The sequence below is a fragment of the Cupressus sempervirens genome, chromosome 11 (genome assembly GCF_028749045.1).
Source record: "Cupressus sempervirens isolate cs-2001-9-10 chromosome 11, ASM2874904v1, whole genome shotgun sequence".
In the NCBI taxonomy this organism is placed as follows: domain Eukaryota; kingdom Viridiplantae; phylum Streptophyta; class Pinopsida; order Cupressales; family Cupressaceae; genus Cupressus; species Cupressus sempervirens.
Genome location: NC_143128.1, coordinates 137,136,820 through 137,157,337, shown reverse-complemented (window position 1 = coordinate 137,157,337; position 20,518 = coordinate 137,136,820). Strand labels below are relative to the sequence as shown.

General features: G+C 31.0%; 1 protein-coding gene across 1 annotated transcript; it reads left to right on the top strand.

Moving 5' to 3' along the window:
* Window positions 1–17,995: 17,995 nt before the first annotated feature.
* LOC149528577 (uncharacterized) lies at window positions 17,996–18,731 on the top strand. The gene is made up of 2 exons (XM_089811891.1): window positions 17,996–18,114; window positions 18,256–18,731. The coding sequence occupies exons 1-2, from the start codon at window positions 18,032–18,034 to the stop codon at window positions 18,590–18,592; spliced, it is 420 nt and encodes a 139-aa protein (XP_089668017.1). The 5' UTR covers window positions 17,996–18,031; the 3' UTR covers window positions 18,593–18,731.
* The last annotated feature ends 1,787 nt before the right edge of the window (window positions 18,732–20,518 follow it).

Genomic DNA, 20,518 nt, shown 5'->3' with positions numbered 1-20,518 from the left:
GGGGCCTAGGAACTCCTTAACAAACATACAATGGGCCCTTTTAACCCATTCAATTGAATAATGTTTGTTTTAAGAGGTCCAAGGGCCCCTTATCACATATAATATGTTGTGAATTGGTCACAAGATATCTTATGACCCCCTTTTGACCCATTTTATCATATAATATATCTAAGAACAAGATGGGGGGGGGGGAGAGAGAGAGAGAGAGAGAGAGAGAGAGAGAGAGAGAGAGAGAACTTAAATTGGCATTAGTGTGCCCCAAAATTTACATTTTAGTATATATTTCATATTTTATGTATACTTAAATGTTATATTTAATTTATATTATCTCAATAGTCAAATTGACATGAATGTGCCCTATTTGAAAGGGTTTTCCAAACATTATTTATTGTTGTGGGAGTATGCACTATAGTGTGTGTTCACTATAGCATGTGTGTGTTATTTATACTACTATATTTTAATAACGTGCTAGTACTATTATTCTAGTGCACTTTTTAATGATTCAACAAGCCCAAAGCTTGGATTTGCCTTGGGGATTCAACCCAATTGGTGGCTTAAAACAAGTCTGAGGTGTATTTTCTAGCAAGCATATCTAAAAATGGGTAACTTTTCTTGTGTGCTCCCCAACAAGTTTGCTTGTGGTTGAATATCGATAAAAATAGGTTGCATGACATTGTAGATCTTTTGTTTGCTAAATAACTATATATTTTATTTTTGTTTTTGACTATTTTAAGTCTTTCAACTATAATTTATTTTAAATGTATGGCCATTTTTTTCTCAAAAAATAAAGTGTTGTATTTGGGTGTTAGATTTTGACTCAGTCATTCAATTTTGCAACAAGTTAGTGTTTTAGAAACTAGATTCCATTCTACACCCTTTAAAAAAAAAAGACTTTTTATTAGGTCTCTATGAATTTTAGGAGGAATCCACATATATTTTGTATTTTTTGGATGTGCTCACTTTCAATTTGTTAAAAAATATATACATTAAAAATTTACCCAAAAAGTGGGATAATCTACATGGTGTTAGCTAACTTTTAACTAGAGCAATTAAGGAATTTCCAAAAAATATTTAGGATTTTATGGGGGCGCACTTCATGCTATGTTATGTGTTTACTAAAAAGTTTGTCCCACTTTCTATGGTCCCCTTCTTTGATGGCCTTAAACCCCACCATGTTAAAAATAATAGTAGTTTAGAAACTAGATTTAGAGGACTACAACTTTTGTTTGTCATATTTTGAATTTTTTTGTGTAACTATCTTTGAATTCTTGTCAAATTTTAGAGATCATTAATTTTAGAAAAAAAAAGTGGCATCTTATACCACTTTTGATGCTGTAACTTTGTGCACTTACCCCCTTGTATTGTCACTTTTGAAAAATATTAACTCATAAAAGAATGTAGATTTAAAAAATGATATTGTATCATGATTATAATAAATAAATCTTAATTCATAATCACCTAAAGACAAGTAATAGAGAAATTCTCAATTCATAGTCACCTAAAGACAAGTGATAGAGGGTAGGAGGTGATTGTCATTAATAACATGGAAAAAGATTAAAATAAGGGAAAAGATGATGACACTTATTTTTCAATTAAATAATAAAAAATCAATTTATGATCACATCTTTAAGTCTAATTATCATTTGTCTACATGCTATTATAGCTTTGAAATTTGATATTGAAATTTTTTATTACTAAGAAACTTGTACAATAATAGAAAATTGTAGGAATATTAAATAAATAGAGAATTTAAAGTTTTTTAAAATAATCATTTAGTACTATTATCTTATCTAAATCATTTCAATAGGAAAACAAAATATAAACAAACTTCATACTTCTTTAAAAACATTATAATTCTTTAGTACTTCAGCTTTTCTAAATCATATGACAATACATTAGGAAAATTTATGTCATTAATATGATGTAAATGACAAAATTATTGACTGGTCTAATGTAAATTCATATTTGCTTCCTCCCTGAATACCAAAGTAGATTTGAAAAATTGAAATTTAGAAAACTTACTCAATTTTAAAATTCAACCATCCTCCAATTGCACATTCTTAATTTTGCAAAAAAAAAAATTAATAAAGTGCATATTCATAGTTCAAATAATCACCTAGCTCAATCACCTTATTCTGTCAAAATTTTTACAAAAAATAGCATAACTTAATATATTCCAACACATTGTTATATAACAATACATTATCTAAAAAATAAGTGGTCTCCCAAAATAGTGAAAAAGCTACAATGGTGAGAGTGTAAAATATGGGACAAAACAAGAGAAAAAGGTGATAGTGGAAGAATCGATCCATGGTTCGTAAGGTCTCTAAAGGATGGGATAAGGGCTCTAAAGGTCTAAAATAATGACTTTCTATTTTATGAATTGTACAACCATGTTAAATGCTCCAAGGATCAACACTAATATTACTCCATCCATCTTGATCATTTAAAAAAACCCTACTAGCACAACTTTAAATGAGATTAGAATTTGCATGCCTATCATACATATGATCAAGTGTCGCTGGACTCCATCCACTTTCATCTCCTATTTCAACATCAATCATGATATCTTTGATGTACTAGTTTATAGTATCAAGTTCCTTAAGATTTAAGACATCCTTGTGATTGTTGAAGTACTAGAATGAGAGAATGGAACTTCTATGATTTTTTAGAGTACCTTCTCTGATGAGAATCATAAATATCTCTTTATAAATATATAGAGAAATAGATATCTGTCACATAATATGCTATTGTATGAGTTTAAAATTAAACCTAGTACACCTATCATTTTTTTTACAAATTTCTCCATTTCTTTCCTTCAAGAGGAACCAAAGAACTTAATAAGAATAGGCCAATGATTATTAGATTTAAGATAAAAGAAAAATGCAAAACCAACTAATTTCTCACTATAATAAAGTATAGGGTGACAATTCCAAACAATAAGTGACCTAAAGAATATAGATGAGATATCATTTGTTCATAGCTACATTAAAAAGTTAAATGCTCAAATATTTAAGGGATGGAGACAAAAACATAGATAATAGGCTCAAGTCCAACCATAGACAGCTTGAGAAGCAATAGCTGATTAAAGAATGAATTCTTGGGTTTAGAGGGAAAATCAAAGAAAAAATCAAATATAAAGAACCATTATAAGTAATACTAGTCAAGGCCCCAAAATTGGTTAACTCAATTGAAAATAATAAAATTGTCATTCAACTAATTACATATTTTCTTAGTAGACATATCTAAACATGTAGTACCATCAACCCACATTAATTGGTATTGAAATGCTTCACTTTTCATAGTTTAAATAGGGAAAAGGATAATATATCCTTTAGAATAAGGGAATAAGTCTTTTTGCCAAGAGAGAGCAAAACTATATTTAGAACTAATCCCAATCTGGGTCCCTAACCAATTGTCAAATATGATATTGCTAATTAAGGAAATTCCTTTTCATTTTAGTTTTTAGTAGAGAAACTTTGGGTCAAAGCACAGGGTTTGCAATTCATATCCACACATCAACAAATTATTTTTATATGTAACAACATATAAAAGATGATCACCAATAGCCCATTATGATTCAATATTAACTCCCTTACCTAGGACCATGCCATCTATGAAGACCTAAAAAATTGAGAACTAAAAAATTTCCTATTGAACTAACCTATAACAATATCACAAATAAAAAAACCCTTCCACTTATTACCTTTCTTAATAATGAACCTCACTGCATTATTCTTGATCATGAATCTCCAAGGCTTATTTCTCTTCAAGAATTTGATGATCCATCTAGAAGAATGAACTATACCATGCACTTTCAAATATCTAGTTCCAAGACCAACCAATTTCCTTGCCATGCAACACCATTCCCATTTAGCACAATGCTCTTCCAATTACCCAAGCTTTTAGACCAGAGAAATTTCCTCATAATTATATCTATTTTATTTATTTAATTATTAGCAAACTACAATGAAGGGGGAAAATAAATGTGATAAGAGGAAAATAACTTGTGAACATGTTAAATTCTACAAACTAAGGATAGTAGATGTGTTTGCCATTTAAAATGTCTCTTCTCAATTTTAGAATAAAGCTAGAGCCACATGTCTTTGGTAGTTGGTCTAACCACAAACTGAATATCCAAATATCTTACAATAGTATTCAAACAAGACCATTACCTTCCCTTCTGGGTTACCCAATTATGTGTAGAGTTAGACCAACCAAAGATAATTGATTTATGAGAGGGCATTCTTATTTGAAAGGTCATAAAAAATTGAAGCTTGTTGAACATATTATCAAAAAAAAATTCATTCAAATCAATAAATAAAATTGTATCATCAACAAATTGAACATCTCTCAAGTAATTGTTAGAAATAGTCATTACTGAGAGGGAGGTTGAATCAGTAATCTACAAACTTTAGTCACCAAATGGTATTATTTCTTACTTTCAACCATCCATAAAAAAGTAATATAGTAATGCTGAACAATAACAATAACCATGCACAAAGATAACTCATAACACCATAATTTGTTAACTAGGGAAACCCTAGCCAAGGGAAAACCCTGATGGGAATGATACCTACTAGATAATATACTGATATATAAGTTCCTTGTTAGAGAATGAACCTTGTTAGGAGTCAATGAGAAAATTTAGTATAAGGAGCCCCTATTAGGATACTTTGAATCTCTATTAGGAGATTCCAAGCTTGTTAGGAGTTGTGCCAACCCTTATAGGAATTGTAGTAGAATAGATGCAAGATGAGCTCACTGCCCAAACAAGTGATCATACTTCTAGAATATAAGTACTATAAATTATTTCTTGACTGATCTCTAATCTTTAGCTCAATCTCAGATCACAAAATAGCTTCTCAAAACTTTGCATATATCACTTTCACAGTAAGTTTACATATCTCGATACTCGCATAACTTACATCACTTGTACTTCTAATTGCAAGATGTTTGTTGCATAAATACCATGCATTTACACAAATTGTTGCTAGGTCAGCTAAGGCCATAATAAAAAATTTCAACTTAGAATAAACATCTAGGATGTTGGCCCTAATTGGAAAAGTAATTATTTTGTAAATAAAATAATTCCTTTCCTTTAATTTTACTATCCTATTTTTCTTTAAAAAAAAAGATCTCTTTTCTGTATAGTTCGTACTAACTTTTGAGGTTATACATGTCATTATCAACATGTATACTATCTCAATCTAACTTCACTAGTCATAATATGACCTTAGCAACAAGTTACAAACAAAATAATACATTGATATATAACAAATTCATACTTAGAGAATTGTTTTGAGTACGAAAAACTAAGTATCTTTATTTTTGAGAGTTCCTGTAAGCATGTACATCACTTATTTCCATAAATGAAAACAATTATATATCTCCATTAGATCTAATTGTCAACAATCTCCCCCTTTTTCATTGATGGCAACAAAATAGGAAAAGTTGGCTAAGTGACAAAAAATTAACAAAATAATAAAGTAACATTACATCTATTACAACTTGTCCATCTTACATATGCTCCCTTTTACAATATACTTTCATATTTTTTCTTTTACCTGATTTACAATTTTCTCATGCATTTTCTCCCCCTTTGACATTAAAAACAAAGGTTAAGATGTCAAAAACTATCAAAAGCTATTGTAAAAAATGCTATCCTTCTACCTTAAGCTAATAGAATCTTCATGCAATTATTAACATTTTCTTTCATACTATACATACTTTAGTCCATGTCTCTTTGGTTGCTTCAGCAAAGGTGAGAATCACACATAAGGCATATGATGCAATCTGAATTGCATTAGGGTCTGAATACAAAAAATTAGAATAAGGGTCCTTGGCCTTGACACATTCCTCTAACTATTTCTCAGCAAAGGATATTTTTAAAGCAGTACAGTCTCTAAAATCTTGTACTTTCTTCAAAATTTGTTCCTTCCCAAAGTTTTAGTTTCTTGACATCATTGTGGATATTGACCACTTGTCCTTCAAAATTATAAACTTTACAAGATGGATGCTATATCTAGCTAGATGGAGCCTATAAGTCACTCATCTTTCCTCCAATCTAACTATTAATATCCTTAGTTAGCTTGTGAGATATAGTACACTTGATGTAAAATATCTTACCATCCTGTTAACATTTTCGAAGTTCCTTGATACAAGTATCAAGATTTATGAAATCATTCTTAATATTTCGACAAATGGGGCTAAGAAAGTTAGCATCATGTGAGATTTGTGCCTTAGATTCTACAACATTCAATAGATTTGTGAATTCATCACCAAATGAATTTAGCACTGCCTATGTGCTTTGTTTTGGATTTGCCTCTATGTACTAACTGCTAGAGTACTATGTAGTCTGTCCGTAACATCCATCAAGGTTTTTTGTAGGCTCTTTACTATTCTATTCTTCTAAATGAGTTTTGATAAGGATGAGATCAAATTAGTTTGATCATCATCGTTAGTTGTCAGGTTGGCAAGTGAAAGTGGAGTAGATGAACTAGAAGGTTTGTGTCATCTTCTCTTTGCTTCTTGGCCACCTCTTTGACTCTTGTCTCTTCTTCCTCTCTTTCTTCTCTTTCCTTCCTTTCATTTTCTCTCTTCTCTTTCTTCTTCTAATCTCTTCTTCTTGTCTTCCTCTACTTTTCTTTTCATTTCTTCTTCAATCAATCTCTACTTGGTATCTTCTACTTTCCTCTTTTCTTTAGGACTCTAATAACTCTTCTCTTGTTAAATTTGCCTCAGTTTGTCTTCAATATCCTTGGTACAAGGTTCATTCTATTTGGAACCTTCAAATGGATTTGTATCATCAATGTTAATAGTAACATTGGTATGATCTATCTACATTGTGTCACCACTCACTAACACTTTTGACGTTGTGGGTGGTACAAAAGATGCTACCTTAGACTTTGCCATCATCTGACTTATAGTTGTTGAAGTCTCACTTCTTTATCTATCTTTATTACCCACCATAAACAAAAATGGTCTTACTTTGTTCCTGAAGTAAAGTGCTAGATTGTTTAATAATATCTTAACTTCCTCTTCTTCATCAGTTTTGCAAATAGTCCTTAGCATAGACTTCTAAAGTTCTAAATCTTCTTCTCTAGCTAGTGCCTTCTTTTTAATAAGTCTATACTAGACCTTTTGGTTCACCATGCCTTCAATATCCTTTAGTTTTAGATTATTGTCTATAATTTATCAAAAGGTAGAGATATCAATCTAATATTTCTCAAAGTTATTATAAAAATCATAGAATTTTTAAATCTACAAAAAGTTGCCCTCATTAGAAATAGCTAAGTTTATCTCACTTAGCTTCAGCTTCTAGGGTTGCTAAGCTTTTCTTGCTAACTATTTTGGAGCTATTATATTCTCTCTCTATTTGGATTCTTCACTAGACTCAACAATTGTCAACAATGTCTTTTGTCTCTTGCCTAGTCAAGTAGCTTTTTTCTTGACCCTTTTAGCTTTTTTTGTCACATCTTCCACTAATCCCTCTAATTTTCTCTTTAGTTCATTTGTCTAAACATTAGACACTGCTGCATATGAAATGCTCTATTCTAAAGATGTCTATGTAACATATATTGAAAAAGGTTGCACATTTAGTATACCTTCCTTCATGATTTGTCTGATTGGTTGTGCTCGCTCTTACTCATACTTGCCTTTGATAAACCTTTCTTCATTATAGTTTGAATCTTCTTGTGAGATGCCTTCTCCAAGGATGGCTAATAAGTTGACTAGGTAATCTAATGATAAGTTCCAAATCTTTATTCTACTTGGCCCTTTTCTAATTTCAACAATAAATCAATATATCCAACTATTGTTTCATCACTTATTCATAGCCTAATGGATAAAGAAATGTTTCTAGAGGTTCTACTACTTGAATATAAGTAAAATTTGTAACAACCATAATAGAAATATCTTCCATAAATATATCTACAACTGCAGGTGTAATTTTGAATCTCTGTCTCATTTCATTTTGAAATATTTTCATAATAAAATTCCCACTATCTAATATCTTATCTTTCGGATTTCTTCTACATACTTCTGTGATCTTATCCATTGTACATATATCGCTACTCATAATCTCTATGATTAATGAATATGGAAATCTTTTAAGTGCATGAGAAAATATCTGATTAATTAGTGACTAAGATCTAAACTCACAATTCTAAGTCCTCTTGATCTTTTCTAGGTTCTCAAGTAGTTGCATTCTTTGTATTTCACTAGAGTTTACTTGTTCCTTCTCAATACATATCTTGTAGGATACATAGATGAATCCATCTAACAATTCATCAATCTTTGAACTTGCCCATATAGAACTTAGGCAATGATTCTACTCAGGAATCACACATCATCTTTCTTAATGATGTTGATCACCATGGCCTTTCCATTATAAATTGCTTTGGTATCACTGTCAACTTTCTTCTTAACCATTTTCTCACCTATAGGTACACTAAATTTTTTACAAAGACTAGTTACCTTATGAATAAGGTTGGTTGAGATATCAACTACACTATCTTGCATCCATAGTTTCCTACCATGTATTATGCTTAGTATCATCTATGTCCACTCATCTATATCCAATTCATGGTAGAAATGATAGTTGAATAGGTCTAATTCATTCAAGTGTTCAAAAATAGGTTTTATAGTCATGTTGTGATTGAAAACTAATTTCATATCCTTGTTCATTTATTCACTCCCAATTGATTCAAACTTTCTAGTAAGATAACTTCCTACATCTTCCAAATTCACTACATTTTTTAGAGTAATGGATATGTTGAGTTAGGGCTTCCTTCTATGAGTTTCATGGAAACAACCTTCAATTTTAGTCTCTCCTCATTGTCAATATTGTGAACTATAGACATATCCATGTTTCTAACAAATATAAACTTTTATCAAATAAATTCCATAGAAGAATGATTAAATACCTCTTATGAAAATAGGTTTTTCCTTGAAATCACCTTGACAAGTCACTTCTAAATCCTCTTTGCTTTAGATCTACTCGCAATGAAGTGGAAATCAAGTTTGTACACTGTTTATTCCCTCAACTTGAATCTGCATTAATTGCATACATTGCAAACACAAAAAAGCTATCAAATGTGTTTTGAAATCAAATAACTGCTCACGATAATCTATCCAATCTTAAGATTCCACCTAAGGTTCTCCATAGCTTTCTTCCATCATGATAAAGCTCCTCAAGACTTCACTTCATGAAATTCTCTAGAACAACATAGTTTTTAGCTTCTGCTATAGAATTAACTTTCTTTGTAAAAATATCATATCCCCATTTTAAGATAGAATTTTAATAATAATTAGATAATACAATGTTGTTAAATAAATAATAAAGGTGTATTAAAACTAATACGAAAATATAAAATAAGGAAATAATAATTATTTGATCTATATTATTAATGAAATAATATTTATTATGATATTATAAGTAATTAAAAAATAATAAAATTTCAATGAATAAAGAAAGAAAGAAAAAAAAATGCAAGAGACAATATTGTAGAAAGTATGTTAAGTATATAATAGAATTTAATAATAAATAAAATAAACAAAAATAATTATGTTAATAAATAATATAACATAGAATAATATAAATTAACTAAATCTAATGAAAAGTCAAGAGATATTTAACAAATAGACATGACTCCTAGAAATTAAAATATAAAAGGGTGGAGAGTTTATTTCAGATAGGAGGAAAAAGAAGAGGAGAAGATAGGAGTTCCAAAAGGAAAAATGGAAGAGGAAAGCATTATGGAAAAAATAAGAAAGTGACTTTCTAAAAAGGTGTCTATGATATTAAAAGGATGCGAACCTTTGAAAAAATCATAATTATGGATAGTCACGACTCTTCAAAAATGTTGAAATTATTAAGTATTGGGGCATTTCCAAAGGATTTTAGTTATAAGTGTTGTGACTTTTTGAAAGGATTATAACCATGAAGTGTTGTGACATTTCAAAGGATTTGTATTATGAAGGGTTGTGATTCTTGGAAAAGAAGAAAAAAAGAGTCTATTTTATACTTTCCTTATAATTAGAAAATGAAGAATTTTAGAAAGAAAATATAGAGTTGATATAATCTAGAACGACTAATTCATTGAAGGGGCGACTAATGATATAGACATATGGGCCAAACAAAGAGGAAGGTAAGGAAGGTATGTTTATGGATAATATTTGTTTGATTATGTTTAAATAAATTTATTTATATTAAGGAATCATATATATATATATATATATATATATATATATATATATATATATATATATATATATATATATATATATATATATATATATACATATATACATATACATACATACATACATACATACATACATATACATATATATATATATATACATATACATATATATATATATAATTTGAAATGGATAACACACATGACTTAATGGTTAATTGTTTAAGATCAAGAGAGTGATCTTAATTTAGTTATAAGGCCAAAATATTCCATAGATGTTAACATATGCATATGTGTCAAGGGCCTTGGATAGAGAATGTCTCTTCTAGGAAGGACCTTAAAGGGAGCACTTCATAGAAGATGAAGAAGTAACTAGGGATCCAAGGACCCTCATGAGGGTTACCGATCTCAATGTGGATAATTATTTAAGGTTGGGTTAGGATAGAGGGTAGAATAGTTAACTATATTTTATTATTGTATAAATTATAGCATTGGTTTTGCAAGTATTATTGTCCTTGCTAGTGGGGACATTACAAATAATAGTAACTCTTAATTCCTTCACAAATAGTTTAGATAATATCCAAATTACAAGTGCACTTAGGTACTATCTAAATATATCTTGATATAACTTTTCCCAACTTTTCTACGCACAATTCAATCTCTAAATGAAGTTTTCAAATCCTAGTGTTGTGATCAAGCTTAATTCAACTTAATTGAATCAAACTTGATAACTAAGTTCGATCTTCCTATGTCACCATCATCTAACTTATTTTTTGAGATGTCTAATCCTTTTACAAAGGCCTCATTGAATTCTTCTCAAATTTGATTGACTACATTTCTTTTTTTCTTAATGTCTTTGTTAGTTCTAAAATTCCTCTCTTGGTTCCTTCTATCATTTCTGAAATTTCTTCCATCATTGCTTTCATTTTGAAGTTTCTTCCATTGTTCCTTCTATCTCCAAAGTTTCTATCCATTCTATGAAACTTTTTTGTATGTCCAAATTTTTTACATAACTGACATACTAGTGTTCTTCTTCTAGGATTTTGCTGGTCATCAAGTGCATGATAGTTATGAGCTATGTGTCCAAAGTTGTGACACTTATAACACATGATCTATCTTCTTTCCTCATAAGTCTCCCTCTCTTGAATGTCTATTCATTATTTCTTCTTCTATCTATAGAATTAGTATTTCTAAACATTCTACTATTTCCTATATCATTGTTATAATTAGGTTTCCTACAATCATTTTCTCTATGACCCATATCATGACAATTATGATAATAAAAGTCCTTAACATGATTAAATAACTTATTTGTACAAACTCTTTTCATATGACCTATTTCATTACATGAAAAATTGTCACCTCAAAATTCATACCTAGTTTCCTTAGGAGATTCCACTTGCTTTGGTTCATCCAATATCTCAACTTCCTTGTCTTGTCCAACCTCATTAGGTTTATCAGAAGATTGACTAGATTCAATCTTATCATTAGATTTATCTTTTTCTTTTGGATCTGATCTAATCTCAGGTTTCTTTGTAGACAAGTTAACTAGATAACCAAGACTAGTCTTATCATAAGTAGATCTATCTATTGACATTGAATCATCAACATTTTCTTTTCTAGAATAAGGTTTCTCAAGTTGTTGCTTGCACTGAGTTAGTTGACCTTTCACAATGGTACTGTATTCCTCAAGTTCTTCATGATCTTATTTCAATGTTTTAAGCTCAGATGTCTTTTTTGTTAGACTTGTCGTAAGATTTGCATTCTCAGTCTTCAAATCATTTTCAAATTTGCTAGGATCATTTCTCAAAGTCAACTTCAAATTTCTAATCTTCAATTCATACTTCAAGATCTTGTACTCTATCTTTATCTTTGAATAATCATCATCACTAGTTTCAAATTCAAAAGATTCAAGATTGGATTTGAGATGTTCAATCTTTTCTTTCAATTATCCAATCTATACTTTGGAGTCTTTATATATGTTCTTCAACTTATCTCTTTCTTTAGTAAGGAGATTAATTTGTTCAAGTACCTCTTCAAGATTCTTCATCAACTATTCCATATCCATAGGGATCTTACTCAAGATGTTAAGCCTCTTCTGAGTAATTGTGCTCTTATACCAATATTTAGAAATAGGGATTACTTTGGGGTGCAGGGTGTGAATCAATAATCTACAAACATTAATCACCAATTGTATATTATTTCTTACTTTAAATCATAAATAAAAAAGTAATAATGTAATATTGAAAAGTAATAGTAAGCATGGACAAAGATGGCTCATAACACCATATTTTGTTAGTGAGGGAAACCCTAGCCAAGGGAAAACATAGGTGGGGATGATACTCACTAGATAATATACTGATATATAAGTTCCTTGTTAGAGGATGGACCCTGTTAGGAGTCATTGAGAAAATTCATTATAAGGAGTCTCTGTTAGGAGAGTTTGATTCTCTTTTAGGATATTCCCATCCTGTTAGGAGTTGTAGTAAAGTAGATACAAGATGAGCCCATTGCCCAAACATGCACCTCCAATTGCAAGAAGAGCTCACTGCCCAAACAAGTAATCATAATTCTAGAATATAGGTACTATAACTTATTTCTTGACTGATCACTAATCTTCACCTCAATCATGGATCATAAAATAGCTTCACAAAACTTCATATATATTGCTTTTATAGTAAATTTGCATATCTCAATACTCGCATAACTTACATCACTTGCAGTTCTTATTACAAGATGTCCTTTGCATAGATACCATGCCTTTACACAAATTGTTGCTAGGTCAGCTAAGACCACAATGAACTTTTCCAACTTAGAGTAAATATCTAGGATGTCAACCCTAATTAGAGAAGTAATTATTTTGTAAACAAAATAGTTCCTTTCCTTTAATTTCGCTATCCTATTTTGCTTCAAACACAAATATCTCTTTTCCATACAATCTGTACTAACTATTGAGGTTATACAAATCATCATCAACATGTATAGTATCTCTCTAAAACTTTTCTAGTCATAAGATGACCTCAGCAAAAGGTTACAAACAAAACAATACACTGTTGTATGCCAAATTCATACTTAGACAATTTTCTAACTATCAAAAGCTAAGTATCTTTATTTTAGAGGTTTCCTATAAGCATGTACACCATGTGTTTCTATAAATGACAACATTTACATATCCTTGTTAGCCAATTGTCAATGGTAATACCTTGGATATGAGGACCAAGGTCCAAAGTTCTCAATATATAACAAGAGATGCAAGCACCAAAGTTCCTACCATTTGTGTAATTGTTGGAGTGTTATAGGTTGGGAAAATGAAGAATTGAAATGAACATGGAGAATAGATATTTTGGAGATGTTGCGAATGCATTCAAATAGATATTGATCACAATTTAGAACACATTGGAGGAACAATTGAAATAAATGAGAATTATACATGATAAAGGTTTGTACAAAATTAGTGAATCAGTCTTCTTTAAATTTGTTGATTACATTTGAGTCTTTGTAGTATTTAATATATTATGTTATATGTTGAAATTATGTGTGTGTTGAATAGATTGAGAAATATACCACATTTATAAATGTGCATGGGAAATTTGGATACTTGTAATCTCTAGGACAAACTAGTGTATAATGAAGAACTAGTTAAGGACTGTTATGTATGAAACAACTTACTTAACTATAGTTGATGAAATGGAACAATCAACTTATTTGCTCACTATTGAAAAATAATAATATTTAAACTTAGAAGCTACACAATTTTTTTAATAGATGATAGGGTACATTTATGTAAATCTATAAATTTAATAACTTAAATACACAACTTCAAAACCATAACATGCAAAAAGAAATTCAAACTATTATACCAAAAAAATAAAATTCAAATTCAAATGTCAATTAAGAGACTTTATATTAAATGTGTTAAAAAAATTCAACTACTAGACCAACAATACAAAATAAGATATCCAAAATATTTCTTACAAACAATAATAGTTAAGTATCCTATTAAATACATTGAATTTAATCTAATAAAATACTAAAATTTATTTTGATTATCTATAAGACAACTAATAATTATATCACTAATGTAAAACCTAAGAAGTTAAGAATTGTACATCATATATAAATTACAAAGTAAACAATCTTTCTTAATAACAAGAGCTCTTAGCTAGCTGAAGTCCCTGCCTTTGGAGAAATGAGACTCAATGAAGTTAAGAAGTATAAACTCAATTGTAGTTGGAACGAAAGCTTCAAATCATTAATCAATAATATATTATGGAAGAGAGAAAGTAGAAGGTGCAATAGTTAACATGTTTTAATATTTTGGGTGATAGTCTCATGTCATCATCTCTTTATAGATGGTTATTATATCATTATGCAATTGTAAAAGTTAGTGCTTGATATTAAAAGATAACAAAATTCCTTACTTTTATGATAGGAGATTTAAGCCATAAGTTTTATTTAATATTTTTGTTTATCAAATTATTAAAATTTCATTATACATACAATTTTTTTGTTGACAACTAGAATATGCTAGATTATCTATTGTCACATTATTTTGGAGACAAATTAATAACTTATTAATAAAATTACCATGTAATTATTTCTTTTATATCTTTAAAAAGCCCTATTCATCAAGCACAAGCCTTTTGTGCACCATACATTTATAACATAAATGTACAATTGCTAGTAAAGTGTCGATATTCTTTATTATGTCAATGTTATTTATTTCATGCTTCTACATAGTAGTTTACAAGTAGAACTAATGGCATGTGTTCACCTCAGCACGTGTTATATCAATGCTTCTACATGTGCACCATTTTTTCAACATGGAATGATTGTTTTCATAAAAGTGTGTATGCATCCCTACTCAACACAGACCACACTACTTAGAACTCTTGTAATGGGATGATCAGCATGGACTCTCTAAATTGTTGATGCAAAAGACTCAATAGCCCAAAAAATTTACTTCGCAATCTTCAATTGGTTTCTTCATTTCTCCAATCTACCATAGATACACAAGCAATGAAACTATAAACAACAATATAAAAATCTAGAGAATAGCCCAATACAGAGTTAATAGTGGAGAAACTGGCATCAACAAAGTAGATGATTATGCAAATAGGAAGAACGATAGTGAGAATTCAATGCTTGTGGCATCTGATGCCCCACTTCTTCCCTTGGGCCTCTCCAATAAGTTGTTCTTCTGCTCTTTTTCATTTCATCATATTTCCTTGTGGAGAGATATGGAGGGATAACTTTAGAGCCTCAACACCCCTCCACATTGTCAACTTTGGGGAGCTTGTAGCCATTGTAACCCAACTGGCTTCTTTCACTTATTTGCTTGATTTCTTTAGCATTTTGATATTACTATCAGGATTTAACCATGTGATATTGAGTCAAACTCATTGACCCATGTTTCATGAGTAGTGATTCAACATGAATCCATCTCTCATGAGAATAAATAGAATACTTAGCACTCATTGGATCTAGGTGTTGCTCACAGGAATGAAGCACATGAACTTCTTGGAGGTCACCTATCCCAATACTACTTCTTTAGCATTGATTATGTCCAAAACATTATTAGTGGTGATGATTTTTTTGGGGAGGAGGATTTGAACATGCTTCCAACATCCTCTGGGATTCTGGTTAACCATATGCAGTTTCAAGATCACAGGCTGTCCAAGGCCATCAATGTCATCCATAAATTTAACGGCCTCAACATCATTTCCTATCCAAGTTGCCGCTGTGTCAAGTTTTCTGAATTCTATATTATGTTGTCAACGCCGTTAAAACCGTGGTAGTGGATCACCAGAAATAACACGATTTGTCTCCTAAGGAGGCTTAAAAGCAATGATAACATATACGCTGCCATGTTAGTGTCTTCAAATTTTTGTTGGATGTGAAGAAATTTCGTCTGCCTTATCTAGGAAAGGCCCTGAGAAGGCAATGCATTTGATTTGGGAGAGAAAAATTGAGTTGTACTAACCTTTTTCCACTAAACTAAAAATGTTCCCAATATTGTGCGGTATCCATGGATTAATACTTTTATACGACAGTGGTGAGATGATATCTGAATGACTACAAATAACTTTTACTTGGTCCTTTGAGACCTTTGTGACAATGAGGATGGAGAAATTGCAATTGATGTATGCAATGGTAGTGTAGTCTCTTATTTTCTTGAATCCTCCATTGGGAACTAGAAGAGAGCTACCTCTGTGAGGAGGATTGCCTTGGAGCTCATGACTGGGAGATCCTTGCCCACGGAGGGATTTGATCATCAGTCCATTCTTGGGCAGTGTTGTGAGATGCCTGTGGGTTATGTAAAATGCCAACATAATTTCCATGCCAAGGGCCAACGCCCTCACATGGATTAACTATACTTTTTTTGCCCACAAAAAAGCAGGGGAACCCAGCAGCAAATGCTCTCACTATGAGTTATGATCGCCAAGAATGTGAGGTGAAGGAAGGGAAGAATGCCCAAGTGGGTTTGGGGAATTGTAGAGAAGGTGAATTAAATCTGTGAGATTTGGCAAAAAGTGCAAAGATAGTGGGAGTGCAAAGTTTGTGTGAGGGATGTTGGCAATGGTTGCCAAAGCTTCAATGGCTGTCGTTGCTTTGCCACCCTATGGTAGGCTTATTCTGAAGAACCTTCCTCTATTTCTTGGTGTATCGGGAATAGTCTAGAATTTAGTTTTTGTTATTTATTGTGTTAAGAAAATAATTTTATCCCCCAGCTAAAATGCTACTAACCAATAGAAAATTAGATATTAGTATATAGAAATATATTTTAAAAATGAAACATTTAATACCTTAGAATGTTAGAATGTTTTAATTGCAAAAACTAATAGGCAGAGGTCTAATGAAAACATTAGTTCCTGCCTATATATAAGCAAGTTCCTGCCTATATATAAGCAGGGACTAATAAATACAAATTTGAAAGCCTTATTTAATATCCATTCTAATATTAGCCTAACACGTACTTCTTTAAAAGAAATGGTAGATTAGTTTTAAATCTAACTTATCCACAATAGCATTGCTTCAAACCAAAATCTATTTTAGGGACACATCCGCATATTTTTCCAATGATAAAATGTCTTAAATGATGAAATGAAGAGCAACTATGAAGATTGTTCAAGTTAATTGGAACAGAAGCTGTTTGAAATTCATTAATAAAAATATTAATGATATTTTGTATTATTTAGAACACTGAATTGGGGTGATTTTTTTAAATAAAAATAAAAATTTTCATTATTTGTTTTACCTAGAACGAATAAGAATTTTAGTAAATGATATTATTAGATTTTTTTTATTTATTAATAGAAAAGATATTCATTAAAAAAAATTAGAAATTTATAAATAATTGACATCTCATGATTCTAATAGTTACCTATTTTAAAAAAAATTTCGAAGTCAACCTAAACTAAACCCTAATTTGTAAGGCGACAAATCTTCCGAATATTCAAATAACCCACTACCGTAATAGTGTCAAAATCTCATCGACATTAGACACGTATTCAAAGTAAGCAACCAAAGTCTCGTTGGCCAAAACATACGCGTTGACGTCAAAGAAAACAAACCCCACATTCAACCGTTTCCACATCATGATAGAAGGAAAAAACAGAATCAAATCAGAGGTGATATCCATAGAAAATCAAGGAAAAACTTTATTCAGGCAGGAGCCGTTACTCCAACGGCTACTTCATGGAAAAACTGCAGTTTGACCATTGAACGCTACATTCCCACCCCTTCAATACGTCACACAAGATGTCTGGTCCTTTTAGCTGCAATATTACAATCAAGATTAAAGGAGAGGAAAGAAAGAAGCAACAATGGAGTGCAGTATGTGTGGCGATCTGGGCTTTCAAGTCTATTTATTCCACTGCACAAAATGTCTAATACATTTTCAGCATCGGTAAATTCACATTTACCCTAATTATTGCTCTCAGTTTATTCAATTTTACATAGATCAGTTTCAAGTACTATACATACTGATTTATTGTTTCAATTTAAGCAATGACTGAATTTTATCATATGGGTTGGCCATTTTGTTCAGATATTGTAGCAGAGCGTATTATGAGAATGTAAAAGTTGAGAACATGAAGGAAGAGTGTGATTGGTGCTTCACTATTCAGCAGAAAAATGCAGTTCCTAATGATAAGCTTATGATCAGAGATTCTATTAAAAGGATCGGTAGTTGTTCTGGAGTTGAAGAGGGCGCAAACATGATCACCCACAATAGCAAATGCAAGAGGAATTCCCAAAAATCTTCTGCCGGCATCGATGGACAGATAACCAAAGAGCTGAACAAGCAGAGGCTTCCTGAAATTACATTCAGTACTGAAAGGAGAGTTGTGAAGAAATATAAGCTTCTTAATGAAATTGTATGTTGATTGCGAAAGTTTTCTTTGTAAATGACACATTTTTTCCCAAATAGAGAGTGCTGACATTTATTGTGTAGAACTATCTCTTCAATTAAATAATTTATGGGACTACACCGTTTATGAACAGAGGAGATTCACTTTGCAATAATGATTTCCCTTGTTTGATGATGATATTCTACGAGTACTCAGATTTGCTCTGGTGTGTTTTTTTTTTTTTAATACATAATGTTTAATCTCCATAGGTGATGCTTACCATAAATTTTATAATAATAAATTTTAAAGTTTTCATAATAATGTAGGGTCTGTAAGAAGAAAAAACATGCTCTCAAGGCTACCAAACCCCAGTTCCAGTCAATTTTTGACATTTGTCATGGGCCACTTCAGTGGCCCACACCTATTTTTTCTAAAACTATTGAGGAGATCGGACATTTCAACTACCAACTCCCTTCTTATGTGTCATGGTCAAATAACATCTCCATTATCGATCCAAAATTTTTGTCTTATCCCAATAATACTTCACTTGGAGGTAAAGAATCTGTGGAAAATCAGCATGCCAAAGTTTGGAAGGAAAAATTGGGGTATACATCTTCAATAAGATCAGCTTGTCCCAATAATAATCTAGATAATTAAAATGCCACACTCACAGATGTTGATGCCTAGCTTCTTGTAATTGAAGATGGACTTCTCAAAAATAGATCTCTTACATGCTCGACACAAAAATCATCGGTAAGATTTGGTCCTTCCTCCCAGCTTCAGATATTCTTTCCTAGGTGAAGCGTTACTAGTATGTTATTACTGATTTATTCTACATTTATCATGACTATTTTTTTTTATTGCTATATTTGATTCTAAGCTTGTTCAGAATAATGTTCTTCAAATTAAGAGTTGGTTTTGTAAAGGGTTGGGAATATATACCAACACTTGGTCACCAAACCTTAAACCTAGTCATACAGCCTTTGATTTTATGCCATTTTGGATTGAGCTTCCTAGTTTACCAATAGAATATAGAGATCTACAAATTATTGAATTAATAGCAAATAAAATTGGGGTATTCATCCAACATGATCTAGTGTCTTTTGATGAACCATCTCTTTCTATAGGAATTTGTGCCTTGCTAAATCTAAATAAACCTTTACCTTTTTCCTTAATTATGTCATGTAAATATGGATGTTGGAACCAAAAAATTATTATTCAAGATGCATAGACTATGGTTAAGATGGCAGGTTGGTTGGGTCATTTTACTAATCAATGTCAAGATCCAAGTTCCTCTAATCTAATAGTTTGTAGTAACCATAACTCTGAGCCACTAAAGTGCACTTTTAGGACATAGTCTATTTCTTCTACCCCTCATGATGCTTGTGTATCTCAAGCGAAACTGTCAAGTGACCCATATCATTTCTCATTTGTAAATCTAGTTGTTTACCGTTCGCCAAAGGGTCATCGTTATACACAAAAAGATCAATCCCATGGAGACTGTTCGGGTCTTGATAACACCTAGTATTCGATTTTAGGGAATTCTTTTTCTCTTATGGCTTTTCCCAATTTAGGGTTTTTTTCCTCTGATTTTGCTAAAGACTTTATGTTGTTTTTGAACTATCTTTTCCCTAAATGAAATACTCATCGAGAGAAGTATATAAGCCTAGATTAGTCTATTTTTAAGTCATCGAAATGTTCTAAACTTGCAATTAGATATCTAGCTTCCAATGAAGAAGAAGATATTTATTCGTCTTAGATGGATTTTTTTGTTAATGAGCTCATTTATAATTCTCCACCTATTTCTTTATTCTCTAGATTAGAAGCTACATTAATTCCCCAAGGACATTCATTGTCTTCTGAATATGCCCAAATTTTAGTAGTAGAGTGTAGTGAACCAATTCCTCTCCAATTCTTTGATGAAGATAACATTCTCCATGACCTACCTGAGGATAATGTACA